The sequence below is a fragment of the Phyllostomus discolor genome, chromosome 9, assembly GCF_004126475.2.
Source record: "Phyllostomus discolor isolate MPI-MPIP mPhyDis1 chromosome 9, mPhyDis1.pri.v3, whole genome shotgun sequence".
Taxonomy (NCBI): domain Eukaryota; kingdom Metazoa; phylum Chordata; class Mammalia; order Chiroptera; family Phyllostomidae; genus Phyllostomus; species Phyllostomus discolor.
This window is the reverse complement of record NC_040911.2, coordinates 105,647,835-105,667,571: the sequence shown is the minus strand read 5'-3', so window position 1 is coordinate 105,667,571 and position 19,737 is coordinate 105,647,835. Positions and strand designations below refer to the sequence as shown.

The window sequence follows — 19,737 nt, the reverse complement described above, 5'->3', positions numbered from 1 at the left end:
GTACCACAGGAAGTGGTCAGTTAAACTGGGACCTGAGATGTGTACCCCAGTCTGGGCCCTTTTTCTGCCCCCCACCCCCCTCACCTCATTGCCCCGACGCAGCTCACCTCCTGCCCCTGGACTGCGTTGCTTGCATCACGTTAGGCTGTGAGCGTCACCTCGTGACCATGGAGACTGGCGGAGGCAGCGCCTATACTCCAGTCCGTGTAGTTGTCTGTCTCTCCACCAGAACTCCCCGCCCCTCGCGCCCGCCAGCCTAACTACCCCTCCCACCCAGCCCCACCCACACCTGTGGCCCCCTCTCACCTCCAGCCCAGTCCTGCCTCTGACCTTAGACAGGCCCCACCCCTCATCTGTAGGTTTGATTTTTAATGGTCCATTTAAACAAAACTAGCCAGGAATCAAGTATACTAGCTGACATGCAGTTTAATGCATACATTAAATACATTAATGTAATGAATACATTATTAATACATATACTTTATGTACATAACACATTACGTATTTGTAGTAATACATTGTGTGCATTATATATTAATGTACATAACCCACTAATGTAACAAAATATATTAAGTAACGAATATATTAATAACATATACTTCATAAAATGAAAGACAACTCTGAAAAAGAACTTTTGGACAATACAAATAAAATACACAAACTGGGAGAAAATATGAATTACCTAAAACATTGGGGATCAAATGTTTTGACAGAAGATCAAAAGAGAAAGAATAGGAAAAGATACATAGGATGGTGCAAAAGTAGCTTTAATCAGAAACATAAATCACATGAAAATTACAGAATAATATGCAGTAGACTTCGAGGTAACAAGCATGACTAGAGATGCTGAGTGCTTCAAAAAGCTTAATTGACCCAGAAGATCCAAATTCACCATGTACTTAATGTCATAAACTTCTATAGAACAGAGACACAAAGAAAAATTTATAATCATAATAGATTTGACAAACCTCTCTCACCCAAGATAGAGCACACCTCTTTCAGAAACAAGAGACCAGCTCACAAAATTCAGTAAGGGTGTAAGAAGCACCATGAGCAGCAAATTGGATTCAACATTCACAAAGAACCATCCAACTATACACAACTTTTCCTGCTGACCTGCACTGAAGTGTTATTCCAAAAGTGAACACAAGATGGCAGCAGACAACCACGCTATGAGCTTTTTTTCCATTGACCTTATTGTAGTAAGGATCAAGTTTCAAAAAAAGTGTATCAAAGGTAGACTGAAATTATATAAAGTATATTTCATGCTATCATTGCACCTAATCTAGCAATCAGTAATAAAAGATAACTAGAAAGTCCTTATATTTAAAAATTATAAAACACAGTTCTAAATAACCCGCAAATTAAATTATAATTGCAATTAAAAAATAATTTGAAATGAATGATAATAAAAATAGTACACAAAAAACACTCTGGGAAAAATGTATTGATAATCCACACATTAGGGACAGAGCCTGGAAATTCACAAATTTTGCATCATCTTACAGACCTGGAATAATAAATTAAATCCAGCGAAAGTGGAAGAATGGAAATATGCAAGTAGTGATGTCTGGAAGGGTATACACTTTGTTTCATTAAATGATTTTTTATTGTTATTCTATTACACTTTCCCAACTCTTCCCTTTTGCCCTCCTCCACCCATCCCAACCCACACACCCCCACCTTCTTTAGAAGCATATATACTTAATATTGTTGCAGAAAATCACACACACTTGGGAAGAAAACGAAGCACAAACTTTATTACCTGGGGGCTCAGAGAGGTTAAATTCCCCAAAGTCTCTGAGCAACGAGGCAAGCTGAAGTTTCCTTTAAATACTTGTTACAAGGCAAAAAGGGGGGGGGGGTTCATCCGCTAAAGCAAGCAAGCATACAGAAGCAGAAGCGAAATGAAGGTCAGTATTTTGGCCTTGAGATAACCGTTACCTTGGTAACAGCTGCCCAGCTACTTATCTAAAAATAACTTTTACTCAGCTTTGTCCCGATAAATCTTGCAGGTGTTACAGACAGCACTGTTTATCAAAGAAGCTACAGAGCATAGAAACTTTTATGGGGCTTTCTTTTCCTGCCAAAATATAACAGCAGATATTACCTGTTTGGGTAGGATTTTCAATTATTTTTATTTTTATATATAATTTAAGTAAGCAGCAACAACAACAAAAAGGCCGTCTCAGTTTGGGCTTAAAAAGTACTACAGGAAAACACAGCATAATTTAAAAATAATAATAATCTAGTCTGTTGTGGTGACAACATCAGAGGCCTTTTCTTTGCTCGCCCAGCCTGATCTCCTTGTTCAGAGGGGCTCCTTTTCCAGTTTTCACTTCTTCATGTGCAAATGCAGCCAGCGGAGCAAAGAGGGAATGAAGGTCTAGACCAGCAGTCCTGTAGATGAGCAGAGAAGCCCTAAACTGCACAGCAGGGGAAGGAGTTTCCCCCAGGGCTGCCTCACCTCAGGGCCTCCTCACAGGTCTGATGCTACGTAACTAAGAAGCAGCACTGCTGAGCTGATACACAGTGTTGTTGATGGGACAGTCCTGGTTCTTCTCGCTGACGCATGTAAAGAATTACATATCAGCAAATCTAATAGTATGTAATCAGTTTATTATTGGCCTGTTCCCATGGAAGAGAACAGGACTGGATAGAGTAGGGGGTGAAAGGCAAAGTTCAGGGCAAAGCAAGAGAACAAAAGCAAGAGCAGCTGAAGACCAGGGTGGCAAGCCCCTGGGCAGCCTGAGGCCAGGTGGCCAGAAGCCTTGTGGCCTGAGAGCCAAGAGCACCCCAACCCCGAGAGAGAGAGACACACAGAGAGAGAGAGAGAGAGAGAGAGAGAGAGAGAGAGAGAGGGAGAGAGATGGCTTTGTTCAGAGGACTTATATAGTTGGTGGGATGGGAGAAAAAAAGTTACAAATTGATTAACAGGTAAATGCAGTGCCAGCTTTCCTGGGGGGAATGTGACTACCCACAAGTAGGTATGTGTGGGGGTCTGTTAGCCCCAATTCTTATCTTGCTCCAGACCCCATTTTTTCACCTTGTTGTAAAACAAATATGTGACAGGAGGCAGTTAATTAAAACTGGGGCACTTTCCAAGGTTATTTATGGACTCTCTCTGTAAGCATCAGGGACTCCCTCCTAAAACAGATAGTGACCACAGGTAGGCAATTAACCAAAGTTGTTTTGTGGGCTCTTTCTTTGGTCACCAGGGGCCCTCTCCCACATTCAGGCCTTGGGATGAAAGCACAGTTTCAAGGCTTTCTTTCCCAGATACTGGAAATGTTACATAGAATTTCAAGGACTTTCTTTCTTGTTAATATGGTGTTTCTTGTGATATTGAAACACCGGGCAATATTATCAGAACAGGCTCAGGACTGCTGAATTAGCGTGTGAGACTTGTCTCCTTCCTCCTCCCTGCCTCGGTTTACTATTTATTCTACCTAATTGGTAAAAAGCGTTTCCTGGCAACCAGGGTGCTAAGTGCTGGCCAGTGACAGTATCACAGTCTCAGAGTTCTTCCCATGCTGTCTCCTGCCTCAACAGTGTGAGCACACCGTAATGTCACAATTTCTCTTCTACTGAAAACTTTATATCTGTAATTATATGGGTTGGATAAAATACATGGAGCATACTTCATTTCATACACAGGGAAGCACAACTAGGGGGAAATCTTTAAAACTTTTCATTTCATGTGTTAATTTGAAAGAGAGAGACTGAGTTGTTCCCCTTATGTATTCACTCACTGGTTGCTTCTTGTAGGTGCCCTTGTTGCGGAAAATCCACCCACACTTTATTACGCGCCCGCGGGGCTCAAGGGGGGGTTAATTCCCAAATCCTGGGCCGAAAAGGCGGGGTTGGGGTCCTTTTTATACACCAGTCACACGGGAGAAAGGGAGGGGCCGGCTGCTGAAAGCAGGCATTCAGAAGCAGGGGCGAGGCCAGGAACTGCAGATATCGTTACTTAGCAACGCCTGCCCGCGGCTCCTGGCCTAAAAATAACTCTCACTCGGCTTCTGTCCCACAAAACCTGCGGGGGGTGCGGAGGGCGGTTTCCTTCTTTCCTGCCGCCCCGGGCTGGGGGGCGAGCTGACCGCCTCGGCACACAGGCCGGACACTGCGCCCAACTGAGCTACCGAGGCACCCCCTCCCGAGGGCGGGGAGCCCGGGACCCGGAGAGGGCGCTGCACCGAGGGGGGCGGCGCGGCAGGGGCCCCGGGAGACGGACCGGTAAGCGGGGAGCCCTGCCCTGGGGAACCCTCAGCCCGAGACCTTCCCAGTCCAGCCCGAGAGACCCCAGATGCCCTCCTCCCGAGGGGCCCGAACCCCTTCAGCACCGAGGGGCACGTCTGCTAACCCGGAGGACCCCCGTCTCCTGACCCCCAACGCTCAGACCCCCAAACAGCCCGGAACCCCAGTTCCCCTCGGCTCGGGGCGCCCTTCCTGCAGCGCGCCCGCCCGGAAAGACCAAATCTCCCCAAACGCAGAGGCCCCGAATGCCGTCGTCCTGGAAACCGACTCAGTGGAGGGGACCCGGAAGCCCCTCGTGAGACGCCCCCACCCCCCTCAGCCGCGGCGGCCTGACCCTCCCCCCGGGACGCGGAGTGTCCTCCGCCCGGAAGACGCAGATCGAGTCCTGAGGGACCCCGGGCCTCTCAGCCGGAGAGACGGCGGTCCGCCTGCCGGACACTGCGCCTGCGCCTCGCGCGGGCTTCTCCGGACCCCGGGGGCGCCTGCGGGCCCGTCCCCGGGAGAAGCGCGGTTCCTGCGCCGCCACAGGCCCGCCCCCCCCCCCCCCCCACGGGCTCCTCAGACCTCGAGTCCGCAGCCTCGGGCGCCCGCGCTGAGGCGGGGGGCGGGGCGGGAACCAGGGCGCCCCCGCAGGCGGCTCGCCCCGGCGCATCCAGCCCCGCGACCCCCTCTCCGGGCGCCCCGCCCTCGGGGAGGAAGGCGGGTACCGGGACGTGAGGAGGAACTCGGGCGCGCTCGCCGGCCCAGGTAGCGCGAGCGCAGGCGCCGGGCTGGCCCCGGCTCCGGCGGCTCCATCCGCCCGCAGCTCCCGCCCGCAGCTCGCTCCCGCCCGGACAGGGGTCGCGGGGAGTTTGCTCCTTCTCGTCAGAGCGGGGCTGGCGCTGGCGAGGTGCGGGGCTCACGGCAACTCACTACAGACGCTCCCGTCCCCTCGGAGCCAGCCCCACGGGCTTCCTGGGCTTGTCCCTCCCCCACGCTCTCTGCTCCAGGACAGAGGTTTTGTCTCTTCCCAGGTCTCAGGGCCCCGCGACCGGCTTTCCCGTGTCACCGCCGCAGGCCCGCCACCGAGCTCCAGGAGGAGGACCGTGAGGACTCCGATGAAGAACGGGCTCCGAGGCAGCAAGGTGAGCGGCGGGAGGAGCCAGCGCTGCCCTCCCGACTCGGACCTGGTTTGGGTCGGGCGGCATCTCAGGACGTAACCAGGGAACAGGTTTGCTGGTGCAGCGAACAAGCAAGATGCACAACAGTGTGTCGCACAGTGAGGGGCTGTTCCCGTCAACTTTCACGTGTGCAACGTAATCATATATGTTTATAGACACATTAGTCAGCAGTAAATGTGTAAGAACATAAAGTGAGCGAGAAATAACTAATTCAGAAGAGCCGTCAGCGCAAGAGAGGGAGGCGGGTCTGGCCGGTAAGGAGGGTCCCCACACCTGTCTGCCTGATGGCCTGCATGGAGACAGACAGAAAACAGTATTGGTATGGTGGTGACGGGAGCTGGGGGACGGCCAGGGTCGGGAGGGATTGATCCCGTATGGTTTCCTGATGTCGCCCCATGTTCTGTCCAGTATCGTGAGTGTTCGGAGGGTGGGGACCATCCACTTTCATGGGTCTGGGGTTGACACACAGCTGAAGTCAAGGTGTGATCTTCAACTTCACTGGACTCTGTTTCTGGGTTCAGCACACTGTGGGTGCTGACCAGAGTCTAATGACTGAGGAAGGACGTGGGTGGCCAGTATGTGCCCAGGGGGGGGATACCAGAGAAAGGAGGTCGGGTGGTCCTGGTGCCCTCAGCCGGGACAAGGCCAGTGTGAATGAAGAAAACAGGACGGAGAAAGGGTTATGTTGAAGACTCGGAGTTTTGTGCAGTTACTTTTATTACATTTTTGTCAGGAGAGGCCAATTTATTCTTTAATAAATGTAACCGATGCTTTATGAACATAGGGTGAAGCGTAGATGACACTTTGCCTATTTTTTTATCATTCTAATGAAATTAGTGGATGGCCCCAATAGAACCAGAGGCCTTAATGATACATCAGAAACACTTTCCAGTCATCCTGCAATTGTTCCTGGACTGCTCTTGTGACAGAAAATAACTCACACTCGGGGAAGATGGCGAGGCACAGACTTTTATTACGCGTGTGCTCAGAGGGGTTGACTACCCAAATTCTGAGCAAAGAGCTTAAGCTGGAGTTTCCTTTAAATACTTGTTACAAGGCAAAAAGGGAGAGGGGGAAACAACTGCTACAAGCTAGTATACAGAAGCAGAAGCGAAGGTTAGTGCTTTGGCCTTGAGATAACTGTTGCCTTGGGAATGGCTGCCGGTCAGCTCCTATCTAAAAATAGCTACTGCTCAGCTATGTCCTGTCACGTGAAAACAAAAGGCACTGTGAAATTTTGCAGGTGTTACAGAGAGCACTGCTTATCAAAGAAGCTGCAGAGCATAGAAGCTTTGTCATGGGGTTTTCTTTTCCTGCCCCACACTCATTCAGACTTCTGTGTCCCTGATAAGAATCTCCAGATTCTGGAAACATTTACCCACCAAAACACTGATTTCTTGTCATCTTTCAGTGAAACCCTGGGTGGCCTTCAGAAGAGAACACAGTAAACACCAGAAGGTGAGTATTTCCAAAATCCTGTTGACAACAGCATTTTTCTCACGAATAGAAATGCACGTAAGAGCAGGGAAATGCAGAAAGTATCTTAGGAACTGCCACCTTCCTTTCCTGGTCTCTTCTACACACTCTCAGACATTATCATCCCTTTTTAAAGATTTTATCTATCGATTTTTTTCGAGACAGAAGAATAGAGGGAGAAAGAAAGGGAGAGAAACATGAATAGGTTGCCCCTCACACAACCCAGGCATGTGCCCTGACCGGGAATGGAACTGGTGACCTTTCAGTCTGCAGGCCAGTGCTCAATCCACTGAGCCACACCAGCCAGGGCTCATCATCATCTTAATGGTTGACAACTACAGAGGCAATAGTAACTACCATTTGTTTCATTCTCACAATGTTTCAGACTTTAAGAATTCTATGAGAATTAACTCACTCACACATACAACCACCTGATGAGGAAGGTACTGTAACTGTCACCATTTACAATGAGGAAAGTGATCTTTCAGAGATATAGAAATGTTTGACTATATGTCTAAGATCACAGTATCAGTGCTTGTGCAGTCTAATCCATAGTTTCTTCTCTAAACCACTTACAAACTCATTAAAACTTTCAGTTTTTCCCTGGCCAGTGTGAATTGGTTGGGTGTCATCCTGCAAAGCAAAAGATCACCTGTTTGGTTCCTGGTCAGAGCGCATGCCTGGGTTGTGGGCCAGGTTCCTAGTGGGGGTATTTGTGAGAAGTGACTGATCACTGAAACATCTCTCACATCAATGTTTCTCTCCCTCTTTCTCCCTGCCTTCCCCTCTCAAAAAAAATAAACAAAATCTTTAAATTAAAAAATAAAACTTTCATAGTTTTCTAAAGTTTACATTGTCTTATACATGTCATTACATCATTCATCTGACTGACGGTTTCAACCAAAGTTCTTCTCTGCTGTGCGGAAGTGAGAGATGCACTAAGACCCGCCGACTGAGGAAAGCGTACAATGTGCAGGCAGTTTGTACAGAGGATGGTCCCAGGTGAAGAAGAATGTAAAATCCTGGGATCAGAGCCTCCCACTCTAATCAAAGAGCATCTCCCGCCCGTGAGGAGCTTCAGGTTTGATGATTGAGAAACAACAAATAATAAATGACTTAAGGGCTTCATATAGATTACATACTCCTCAACAGAAACTCATCTGTCTAGAACTCATTCCAAATGCCCTTTCTTATAGGGTGAAGTAACAGTTTCTTTGTCTGAGCTCTAATGAGGCCACTCTCATCCTGTTTAGAATCATTTGTTCAGCCTGCCTACCTCTGTGTTGTGAGCCTGGTCCATACCTAAGTCTTCTCAGAGGTCTCAGGCCCAGATCAGGGCACCTGAGGGCCCCCGAATGTTAGCTGAATGAATAATTTCACAATTACAAAATAAACTAGAAGATGATTAATGAATGCTGAAGGTAATTTCTGTGAGACTGAAATATGGAGAAAGCTGAGGGGTACATTGATAGCAGAACATTCATGCTGTATTACATAATTCACAGGACACTTTGTTGAACATTATTTAATTACATGTTCACTATAACATTAAAAATTGACATGTTATATATCAGGACACTAAAGACAGCTACTGGTACAGCCTTATTCAAACAATTGGTGGGAACCAGCTAATCTAAGTACAAATATTCTTTCCAAGGTATTGAAAACTTTATCACCATTTTATTTATTGTCTGGATATATTTCTGCCAACTATTTCTATATTTTCTTCCCCATATCCCTCACTCTCAATATTATAGACACAGTTGAAAGAAGGAGCCATTAGGCATGAGTTCTAATCTTGGATTCATTACCCACATTGGCCCTAACCCTCTAACATTCATACTCCTTAGGTATTTCCAAGGGTTGAAGTATTAAAGACATGCATGTAAGATATATAATAAGCCTTAAAACATTAAATACATGTTATCTTTTAATATGTGACTCTTACATTGAAGGCAACATCCAGGGTGCCATTAAGCAAGGAATATAGTTTGAAGGAATTGTCAGGAACAGCAAATTGGATGACTGCAAGTGACTCAGAGCATGCCCAGAAACCAGTGTCCCCTCCTGGAGAAGCATGTGCCTTTGAAAAGCACACTAGACAAAAATTGGGTAAGAGAAAATAATTTGGAAGCTTTAGTTCCTCTAAGTCCTATAGAAGGGCTGATAAGTGTGACCTAGGTATGTGGGGTGGACTTTGGGTAGGCCTGGATTTAAGCTGGGCTAAGCTGAAGACTGAAGTTAGCACTGGACCTTTGGGAAAATCCTGTAAATTCTCTGAGTTCCTGAATGCTAATATGTAAAGTGAACATAAGGAAACATCACTCATATATTGTTTGAAAACATTAAATTGAATTTAAAACAGGTGACACAAGTTGTCCAGTAAATCCATCTGTGATAATAGCAACCACACTTTATTGGTGTTGTGTGCCCAGGCCTTTACTCAATGCCTAACACATAATGTGCATTCCATAAATATTTTATGAATGACTAAAGACTGGCAACTAAAATGGGAAAGATTGGCTGGTAATGGGAAAATCTAAAAACTAAAATTGAATCAGTCATCTGTAGTTAGAGTCTTAGTCTTTTGAACCAATAGTTAATGAAATAAAATACCAGAGTACACAAAAGGACAGGTAGTCATTTGATGGGAGGAGATTGTGTTATCTGACAAAATGAGAACTAACACTCCAGACCACACCAACCTCGCTTACTTACCTGGCCTTCTCCAACTCAGAACTCGGGAGAAAGGAGATTGATGTGAAGATGTACAGCCCACAAGAAAGAAAGGGCTATGTGTACCAAGAGGTCAATGATCCCCAGGATGACGACTACCTTTGTAAGTGACCCTCACTAAGAAGCATGTTATGATACAATAATTTCATCTAGTCCTTCGGTCCCCAAATCATTCCCTTCCTCTAGTGACCTGGAGTACAGAATTGACTCTCAATGATGTTAGTGCCGGACCCCCTCTGAAGCTCTTTGTGTCCAGGTACATGCACTATAGGGTATAGGTATGCCCTAACCCCTGTTGCTCTCACCTCCAGATTGTGAGAAGTGTCAGAACTTCTTCATCGACAGCTGTGCAGTGCATGGGCCCCCTACATTTGTAAAGGACACTGCAGTGGACAAGGGGCATCCCCACCGCTCAGCTCTCACCCTGCCCCCTGGATTGAGAATCGGGCCATCGGGCATCCCTGAGGCTGGGCTTGGAGTGTGGAATGAGGCAGCGGACTTGCCAGTGGGTCTGCTCTTTGGCCCTTATGAAGGACACATCACAGAAGATGAAGAGGCAGCCAAGAGCAGATACTCCTGGCTGGTGAGAACTCTTTACCTCTTCCCCTGTCCTCTGGCTTCCCACACTCCTTCTGAGGCTTGGAGGGACCTCACCTCCTACATGCTAGACATGGAGGGGACAATATGGTTAGCTCTGTATACTGACTGGACTTCACACGAACACAGAGCTCCTGTTTAAGGATCAGAAGGTAAGCGGGAGGAAAGTGGTGTAGACACAAAAGAGTGGCTCCTCCCTTGTGGGGCTCCTGCTCTGACTGGATAGGTAGACTCAGATGTGTAGATGAGGACTAAGAAAAATACCATGTGGTCACAGCTGGCAGTTGAATCCCCATTCACAATGGAAGAACTTTGATGACAGTAGAGTAAAATAAATCTTCTGACTATTACCTCCCCACAAAAAGAATAAAAAGTCTTTAACTTCTTTTCTGAAACAGATCGCCAAAGGGAGAAACTGCTATGAGTATGTGGATGGAAAGGACAGATCCTGGGCCAACTGGATGAGGTGAGGTCAACAGGTCTCTGAGTGCCAGAGGGACACTCATCCCCCACAAGCCCATATATCATTCCCTCTCATCATGCCTCCCTCAGTGCTCTCCCTTCATCCTTTTTTCCTCTTTTTCTCCATACACTGTTCTTTCATTTCAGGGGACACTTAGGAAAAAAGTATAGCATATGTCCTCAAAATATAAAGCTCTCTGCTAGACGCAATATGGGAACTGGAAAGGACCTTGAAGAGCCTCGATTCACCAGGGACACTGGATTACACTTTAACTTATCAAATGAGCATTAATTAAACATTTATTTTATTCCGGTTTACATGAAGGAATACATTACTTAAACAGATCACACAACCCGTGTCCTTATGGTGGACTTCTTGCAGACAGACATTAAAAAATTGCTTTTAAAAGCATTTAACTATAATTTCCAAGAAGTGCACAGTGTCAAGATACCACTAACCAAGGGTGGCCTGAACCTGTGAGGGCAGCAAACCATCCGGCCTGCCTTCTAACTAGAGCTGGGCTCTGAGTCCTGCAGAGGAAGTCATGGGCCCCTTTCCTGAGGGGGGCTCTCTTTTATCAGGGATAACAGAATGTGAATCAACTACTACTGTTCTGTTTTATTTTACTAAGGCAAAAAGACCTGCAATTTTCTATGGTCTCCTCAGGCCAGCCAAGTGAATGGTACCCTAAACAAAGTGTAAGGGGGTGGAGAAAGGCCTCACAAAAAAAAATAGATGTGGGCTGAGAACTGGATAATTGGTGAGCTAATTTAGAAGCAGAGCCCCAGATCAAGCACCAGGTTCTGTGGTGTGAGACAACTTGATGTAGAGTTTGCAGCAGCCAGTGATCACTGGATATTATGGCCAGTCAGGGTGGAGGTTAAGTCTAGAACTGTGTTTTAGAAAGTGGTGTTAGGCAGGATGAACACTGCAAGCAGGACTTGGAGACAGGAAATCACATGACATGGTGACAAGAGGCTCAGACACTGAACAAAGGTTCCCCGGGAACATGAGGGGCAGTGGGCAATACCAGAGCCTGAGGCCTTAAGAATCAGTGAGGAGATGGACATGGATGTAATAGGTAGTGGGAACTTATCACTGTGGTTTTCTTTCCCTTCCTCTGCCTCAATCCCAGGTATGTGAACTGTGCCCGGGATGACGAAGAGCAGAACCTGGTGGCCTTTCAATACCACAGGCAGATTTTCTACCGAACCTGCCGGGTCATCAGGCCGGGCTGTGAGCTGCTGGTCTGGTGCGGGGACGAGTATGGCCAGGAGCTGGGCAGCAAGTGGGGCAGCAAGTGGAAGACAGAGCTCATGGCCAGGAGAGGTGGGCACCACTGTTCTTCAAAACAGAAAGAAAAGAAAGAATTCTCCATAGAAATATTCATGATCCAACTCCCAAGTAGAGTAAAATCCACTCTAAAGTCAGTAAAGTTTCAACTCAGATGCTTCAGAAATTCACAATTCATTCATATGCCTTTGGCTCTTAGGCAAAATTTTTATATTTTTTATTTTTAAAATATTTCATGAACAAAATACACAACCCCATATAGTACTGAAATACTGAGAGGCAAAAAAAAAATTTTCGAGCACTAACCAGTTCTCTCACCAAGGCAGTTTTTCTGATACTTTTATAGCTATTTCTTCTTAATTTTCCTCCATGCTTCTAAATAAAATGCTTTTGTTTATAGGCATTCATTATTTTTTAAAGACTTTGTCCTGGCTGGTGTGACTGAGAGGATTGAGCACCATCCTGTGAACCAAAGGGCTACCAGTTTGATTCCCAGTCAGGGCACATGCCTGGGTTTCAGGCCAGGTCCCCAGTATGGAGCAAGAGAGAGGCAACCACACATTGATGTTTCTCTCCCTCTCCTGTCCTCCCTTCCCCCTTTTCTGAAAATAAATATATAAATAAAATCTTTTTAACCAAGATTTTATTTATTTTTACAGAGAGTGGAAAGTATGTAGAAAGAAAAACCAGTGTGCAAGGGAAATATTAATCGGTTGTCTATGGCATACCCCTAACTGGCCCACAACCCTTCCATGTTCCCTGACTGGGAATCGAACTTACAACTTTTCAGTTTGTGAGACAACACCCAACCCAGCAAGCCACACATTCAGGCCAAACACATTCGTTCATTATTTCAGTGAATTGTTGGGCAAGATCCGACTCTGTGGCACACAGGTCCTGGGACCTGGCAGTACAGATTAATATGAGGATGAGAATCACTGCTCTTGAGGAGCTGACCAGTAACGGAGGAAAACCCATGCACGAGTGCTTGCATGTGCATGACACTACGGTTAGTGCTTTGGGGAAAACTAATCCAGGACAAGTGCCTAGGGATCAGTGTGAGGGGAGGTGCTGTATAGCAGGTGGGCTGGGAAGGGCTCTCTCCAGAGATAACATTTACAAAAATACCTGCGGGGGGAGCATCCCAGGCAGAGGAAGCAGGTAGTGCAGGGAAGAAAAGAGGTGGGGCATTGGATTGGCTGAGGGTCACTCAGGTCTTCTCTCAGCATGGAGGGTAAGAACACATCATACCAAGACCCAAGTAGAGACACTGGGGACTTTTCTGAGTGCAAGTGTGCAGTCAGCTGTAGAGTGGTGTGTTCTCTGTTCTGATTATGCTTTGTTACTTTTTAGAAAATAAACTCCAACGCTGGCTGGCGTAGCTCAGTGGATTGAGTGCGGGCTGCGAACCAAAGAGTCACAGGTTCGATTCCCAGTCAGGGCACATGCCTGAGTTGCAGGCCACGGCCCCCAGCAACCGCACATTGATGATTCTCTCTCTTTCTCCCTCCCTTCCCTCTCTAAAAATAAGTAAATAAAACCTTTAAAAAAAAAGAAAAGAAACTCCAGTGGGGAATCCCCTCAGAGATCACTTCATCTCCCAGTGAGAGAGCATGGTGCATTGGCCAGAGAGGAACAGGAGTCAGAGTCAAGCGTGTAAGACGTGTGGTTGGAAAAATATTCTGAAACGGGACTTCTCGGTGTATTTGAAATGGAATAACACTCAATGAAATGAAGCATAAATATTTGGTGGGAAGCTTGAGGAATGAGTCTTTCTAAGATTTTATTTATTTACTTTTAGAGAGGAAGAGGAAGAAAGACAGGGAAACATCAATGTGTGGTTGCCTCTCACACGCCCCCTACTGGGGACCTGACCCACAACCCAGGCACGTGCCCTGACTGGGAATCTAGTCTGTGAGCCCTTGCTCCACAGGCAGGCATTCGGTCCACTGAGCCACACAAGCAAGGGCAGTAAAGACATATTATTTTATAGTTGTGAAAAACTGAAAGAGAAGCGATTCCTAGTTTTCCTCTTTAACATGACGTAGAGGACACCTGTAGAGGGGAAAGGTCACTGCAGTTCAGGGAGTGAAATTGCCTCTCCTGCTACTCGAAAGTCCTTAGTCTGAGCAGTATTAGCAAAGACCTTGATGTGGGCTTTCTGGATTTCTGAAGAAAATGCACTGCATACAAATAAAAAGAAAGATAGACTGGGAGTGGACACTTTGTGGGAGACAGAGCTTGCGTTGTCACCACAATAAGGAGGATTCATGGGGCAGGTCTTACCAGGAGACAAGTTGTGCGACCCAGGCATTCTCACCAACATCTGCCCTGACCAAACCTTTCTCTTTCTGCAGAACCAAAGCCAGAAGTGCACCCATGTCCCTCCTGCTCTCTGGCCTTCTCCACTCAGAAATTCCTCAGCCAGCACGTGAAACTCAATCATCCCTCTCCGAGTCTCCCGGGAACATCTGCAAGAAAACACCTCCAAGCAGAGGAACCCTGTCCAGAGGATCAGAATCAGCAGCAGCAACGTACTGGTACACACAGCTGGAATGATAAAGCTGAAGGTCAGGAAGTCAGAGAAAGGTCCAAACCTTTGCTTAAAAGGGTCAGTCAGAGGAGCATCTTAAGGCCTTTTTTCCAACCTTCCAAAGAACGAATGAGGAGCTCTAGTGAGCATGAGAGGATGATGGAGGAAGAGCCCTGCAGAGGCCAGAAAGAGAGTCCAGAGGACACAGGCAAGTTATTTGTGAAAGCAGGAATGTCAAAAATTGTAACAATGGAGCACAGAGGGTGTTGGCAAGGCTTCAGTGATGGGTCACAGCTCATCACACACCAGGGGACACACTCTGGGGAGAAGCCCTATGTTTGCAGGGAGTGTGGGAGAGGCTTTACATGGAAGTCAAATCTCCTTAGACACCAGAGGACACACTCAGGGGAGAAGCCCTATGTTTGCAGGGAGTGTGGACGAGCCTTTACCTGGAAGTCACATCTCATCACACACCAGAGGACACACTCAGGAGAGAAGCCCTATGTTTGCAGGGAGTGTGGGCAAGGCTTTACCTGGAAGTCACATCTTATCACACACCAGAGGACACACTCAGGGGAGAAGCCCTATGTTTGCAGGGAGTGTGGACGAGCCTTTACCTGCAAGTCACATCTCATCACACACCAGAGGATACACTCTGGGGAGAAGCCCTATGTTTGCAGGGCGTGTGAGAGAGGCTTTACACAGAAGTCACAGCTCATTGCACACCAGAGGACACACTTGGGAGAGAAGCCCTATGTTTGCAGGGAGTGTGGGCGAGGCTTTACACGGAAGTCATATCTCATTCCACACCAGAGGACACACTCAGGGGAGAAGCCCTATGTTTGCAGGGACTGTGGACGAGCCTTTACCTGGAAGTCAGTTCTCATCACACACCAGAGGACACACTCAGGGGAGAAGCCCTATGTTTGCAGGGAGTGTGGGCAAGGCTTTACATGGAAGTCACATCTCATTACACACCAGAGGACACACTCAGGGGAGAAGCCCTATGTTTGCAGGCAGTGTGGGCAAGGCTTTACATGGAAGTCACATCTCATTACACACCAGAGGACACACTCAGGGGAGAAGCCCTATGTTTGCAGGGAGTGTGGGAGAGGCTTTACACGGAAGTCATATCTCATCATACACCAGAGGACACACTCGGGGGAGAAACCCTATGTTTGCAGGGAGTGTGGGAGAGGCTTTACACAGTGGTCACATCTCATCACACACCAGAGGACACACTCAGGGGAGAAGCCCTATGTTTGCAGGGAGTGTGGGCGAGGCTTTACCTGGAAGTCACTTCTCATCACACACCAGAGGACACACTCAGGAGAGAAGCCCTATGTTTGCAGGGAGTGTGGACGAGCCTTTACCTGGAGGTCAGATCTCATCAGACACCAGAGGACACACTCAGGGGAGAAGCCCTATGTTTGCAGGGAGTGTGGGCGAGGCTTTATCCGGAAGTCACAGCTCATTCCACACCAGAGGACACACTTGGGAGAGAAGCCCTATGTTTGCAGGGAGTGTGGGAGAGGCTTTACACGGAAGTCATATCTCATTCCACACCAGAGGACACACTCAGGGGAGAAGCCCTATGTTTGCAAGGAGTGTGGACAAGCCTTTACCTGGAAGTCACATCTCATCAGACACCAGAGGACACACTCTGGGGAGAAGCCCTATGTTTGCAGGGAGTGTGGCCGAGGCTTTACACAGAAGTCACAGCTCATTCCACACCAGAGGACACACTCGGGAGAGAAGCCCTATGTTTGCAGGGAGTGTGGGAGAGGCTTTACACGGAAGTCACATCTCATCAGACACCAGAGGACACACTCAGGGGAGAAGCCCTATGTTTGCAGGGACTGTGGGCGAGGCTTTACACGGAAGTCATATCTCATTACACACCAGAGGACACACTCAGGAGAGAAGCCCTATGTTTGCAGGGAGTGTGGGCGAGGCTTTACACGGAAGTCATATCTCATCAGACACCAGAGGACACACTCAGGGGAGTAGCCAGGCTTATGAGGAAGAGTGTCTACATAAACGATGTGGATTTCAACAATAAATACCCGCTATTGTTTCCTTTTATGCTCTTTTAAAGGAAGGTGTCTTTCTTGAGTTTTGTTTCCCTTCCCTGTTTCTCCCCCACCACCACAGCCCGGAAAGAACACCATAAACTCAATATTCTGTGGCTTTCAGCATGGGCCATGGGAGAGGGGCAGAGTCCTAGTGTTATGCTGGCAGAGGGGCTGGCATTGAATTCAGTGGGAAGGGGAACCTGTAACCGGAAAAGACACCGGCGTTCAGGCTGCCTGTCCCTACCAAACCCAATAAGCAATGACAGCGATTGGATCTTCTGTGGGCGCTTTATTCAGATGGCCTGTGATCCGAGAAGATGGAGGGTTCATACCCTAACAAACCATCTTCCATCTTCCCCTTTCTTTTCTGGCCAGATCTTTTATGGGGGGGGGGGGGCACACAAGGTGCGGTGAGGGCTTTGCGATTCAGAAGCTGCCACATGCCTGTCCTGGGCAGTTAGCTGTTTCCAAGGGGGAGGTGTAGTTAGTCGCCTGCTTCTTCCTGGAACAAAGGTTGGGATGTCCCCAGGTGGTTAGCAATCTCTAGCCAGTGCCCCGGAAGGTCGGAAGGTCTGCTGCTTTTCCCCCCAGGAGCCAGGATGGGCCTTATCTGTAGTTTCTGAAACAAAAAACCTAACATACACATGACTTGCTAGACTTACAGTTTTTTACCTTAAGCTAAAATTTTCCAAGTCTTCAGTCCCCTATCAATATTCTGTGGCTTTCAGCATGGGTCATGGGAGAGGGGCAGAGTCCTGGTGTAGTGCTGGCAGAGGGGCTGGCATTGGATACTGTGGGAAGGGGAACCCACAGACTGCCACGTGATGCTCACCACCCCCCTCCCACCAGGAGAGACCCTGGAGCTCTCCCAGAAGGCTTGGGGATTCAAGGTGAGTAGAGAGGTCTGTGCCTTCCCCCTCCCCTTCAGCAGCAAACCACATTCCTAGTGTAGCTACCAGCCTCCAAGGTGTCCCCCAAATGCACATGCTGTCACTCCTGTCCTTGTACAGTCCCGCCACACAACGGAGCTGATATGTGTTCTGAAAATGGTCTGTGGCTCTCAAAGCTAAGTCAGAAACAGAAACTTGTTTCAGCCTTGCTTGCATGGTTCACACAATCTCAGACCACCCTGTGCAGGAAGCTGGGTGCTTACACAACACCCCCCACCACGCCCACCTACCAGTGGCTGCCAGCCACCATCCTTGTTTTGAAGTGCAGGCTCCAAGAAGTGACTGCAGCCTGACATCTGGTGGATTCTGAGCCTCTCGCCCTTGCCCAGAAGCTCATTGTTTAATGGAGAGGATGGTCCTTCTAGGTGGGTGCCTCAGGGGCTCATCTGCTCTCTGGGTGGCACTGGGTGGATGAGCCCAACCTGCCTCTGATCCCCAGGGTGGAGTACCGTGTGTCTGTCTGCCGAGCATGCCCATGTACAGCCCAACGGCTCAAGGTGACGGCCTCCAAGGTGACGAGTTGAGTTCTGCAGTGACAGCTGGACTCACACTCACTGACAGCAACAGCCACCCTCCTGTCTCCACTCTCACCGTATCCAGCAGGGGCCAGCACACACCCTGTGAACTATGTTCTCTGGTGGCTCATGTGTCACTGTGTTGAGCCACAGTGTCGCCTGGGTCTGTGGCCCTAGTCAGGTGGCTCATTAGAACCCTCTGGGCCTCACTGAGACACAATGACCAACCCTCTATCCCAGGGCAAGGGCAGGCACCCCTGGGAAGTGACCCAAACAGGGAGACCAGTGAGGTGGACAGGGTCCATGACAAAATCCAGCCACTCTTGCTCTGGGGTCAGACGAGGGACTCTGCCTCCAACCACAAATTCCCATCACAGTGGCGTCAGGGATGGGCACAGGCACCTTCCTGTGATGGTCCAGCCACCATGGCGTGTGAGCCTCCCTGTGGTCAGTGCTTGTCCAGACAGCAGGCAGACCAGCCAAGTTCTCAGATCTCTGCTCAGGGTCTTGGCTGACCAAGGAGAACTATCAGTTCCAGGTTACAGAGCAGCGTGTGCCGCATGTTTTACCTGCATGGTCTCAAGTCTATGAGGCAGAAACACCTTCAGCCACTTGCCCGGAAATGTTAGCAACATGGTTCAAGAGCACAACTGCACTATGGCTCTGGCACTCAGTCCAGGCCCAGAGACCCGGCTGCCAGGCAGCCCAGCAGCAGCACCAGGCACACAGCTTCAGCTGTCTTTCTGCTCTGTCTTCCTGGGCCTGTGTTTTTTCCTCCTGGTAGTGAGGGACTTCTGCACTTCCAGCATCACACTCGTCCAGTCCCAGAGACAGGGAGCGAGGAGGGTGGGAGCCAGTTTCTTTTGAACTGGGAGGCCACTACTGCGGGCTTGTTACAGCTGGGAAGCCCTCCCCACTCTGGATGAAGCCATAGTTTGTGTCCTTTGATTCCAAGACCGAGAAGCCAGGAAATAGGGAACTGCTCCACATGGCGTGGGGAATGCAGCCAGCCCCTACTTGGAAAGGCCAGTGGGGAGTGAGGTTGGCACACAGGACCCACGCCCATGGATAGGTTTTCCTGTGAGAATCAGGCCTACATTGTACCTAGGCTGCCATGAGGCTTGCTTTTGTTAAAACTCCCTCACCCTGGATTGAGGCAGCAAACGTTTACTGTGTGTCTTTAACTTCCTAAAATCTGTGCTAAACCTCCCAAGTATGGAGTGTAACTGGTTCAACCACTTTTCCCCTTGATGTGCAACATTCTTCTCTTTGAAGTAACTAGCAGCATTCTTTCCTTTGTTACCTGTAAAAGGTAATCACCTACAGTGAACCTGTGCATAGTAAATGAGGAGCATCCTTGATGTAATGTGCCCAGAAACGCAATCAAACTTGTCCAGGCAGGGGTCGGGGGTGCCCTCTCTCACTTACAGAGCAGCCATGCCATCCCCTTTTCTCCACAGGACTTCTGTAGTCCGTGTGAATTTGTCCCTCAACGCTACAACACACAGACCACACGGGGTGGGGTCCGCATCGCCAGGACACAGACAGAGAATGGCAGGGGTTTGTGCCCTGATTCCCAGTGACAGAAATGTGAAGGCACGTCAGGACATTACTCTCTCGTCTAAGTGGTCCCGAGCAGTAAACCCAGCTCTGCCTCCAAGGTGACAGGCAGATGTCAGAAT

The 19,737-nt window shown here is 48.4% G+C and overlaps 1 protein-coding gene and 1 long non-coding RNA gene across 2 annotated transcripts; one reads left to right on the top strand and one right to left on the bottom strand.

Annotated features, from left to right (window-relative positions):
- The first annotated feature begins 1,907 nt into the window (after positions 1 to 1,907).
- Positions 1,908 to 17,833, top strand: LOC114506163 (histone-lysine N-methyltransferase PRDM9-like). Its single transcript, XM_036009471.1, has 11 exons — positions 1,908 to 1,913; positions 4,116 to 4,236; positions 5,271 to 5,381; positions 6,829 to 6,875; positions 8,849 to 9,005; positions 9,631 to 9,732; positions 9,941 to 10,212; positions 10,625 to 10,692; positions 11,825 to 12,018; positions 14,340 to 15,187; positions 17,714 to 17,833. The coding sequence occupies exons 1-11, from the start codon at positions 1,908 to 1,910 to the stop codon at positions 17,831 to 17,833; spliced, it is 2,046 nt and encodes a 681-aa protein (XP_035865364.1).
- A 37-nt stretch (positions 17,834 to 17,870) lies between these two features.
- LOC118496868 lies at positions 17,871 to 19,023 on the bottom strand. The gene is made up of 3 exons (XR_004899429.1): positions 19,013 to 19,023; positions 18,656 to 18,666; positions 17,871 to 18,124 (listed from the first exon to the last, which is right to left on the bottom strand). It is a non-coding gene; the product is annotated as an uncharacterized LOC118496868 (long non-coding RNA).
- Positions 19,024 to 19,737: the final 714 nt, after the last annotated feature.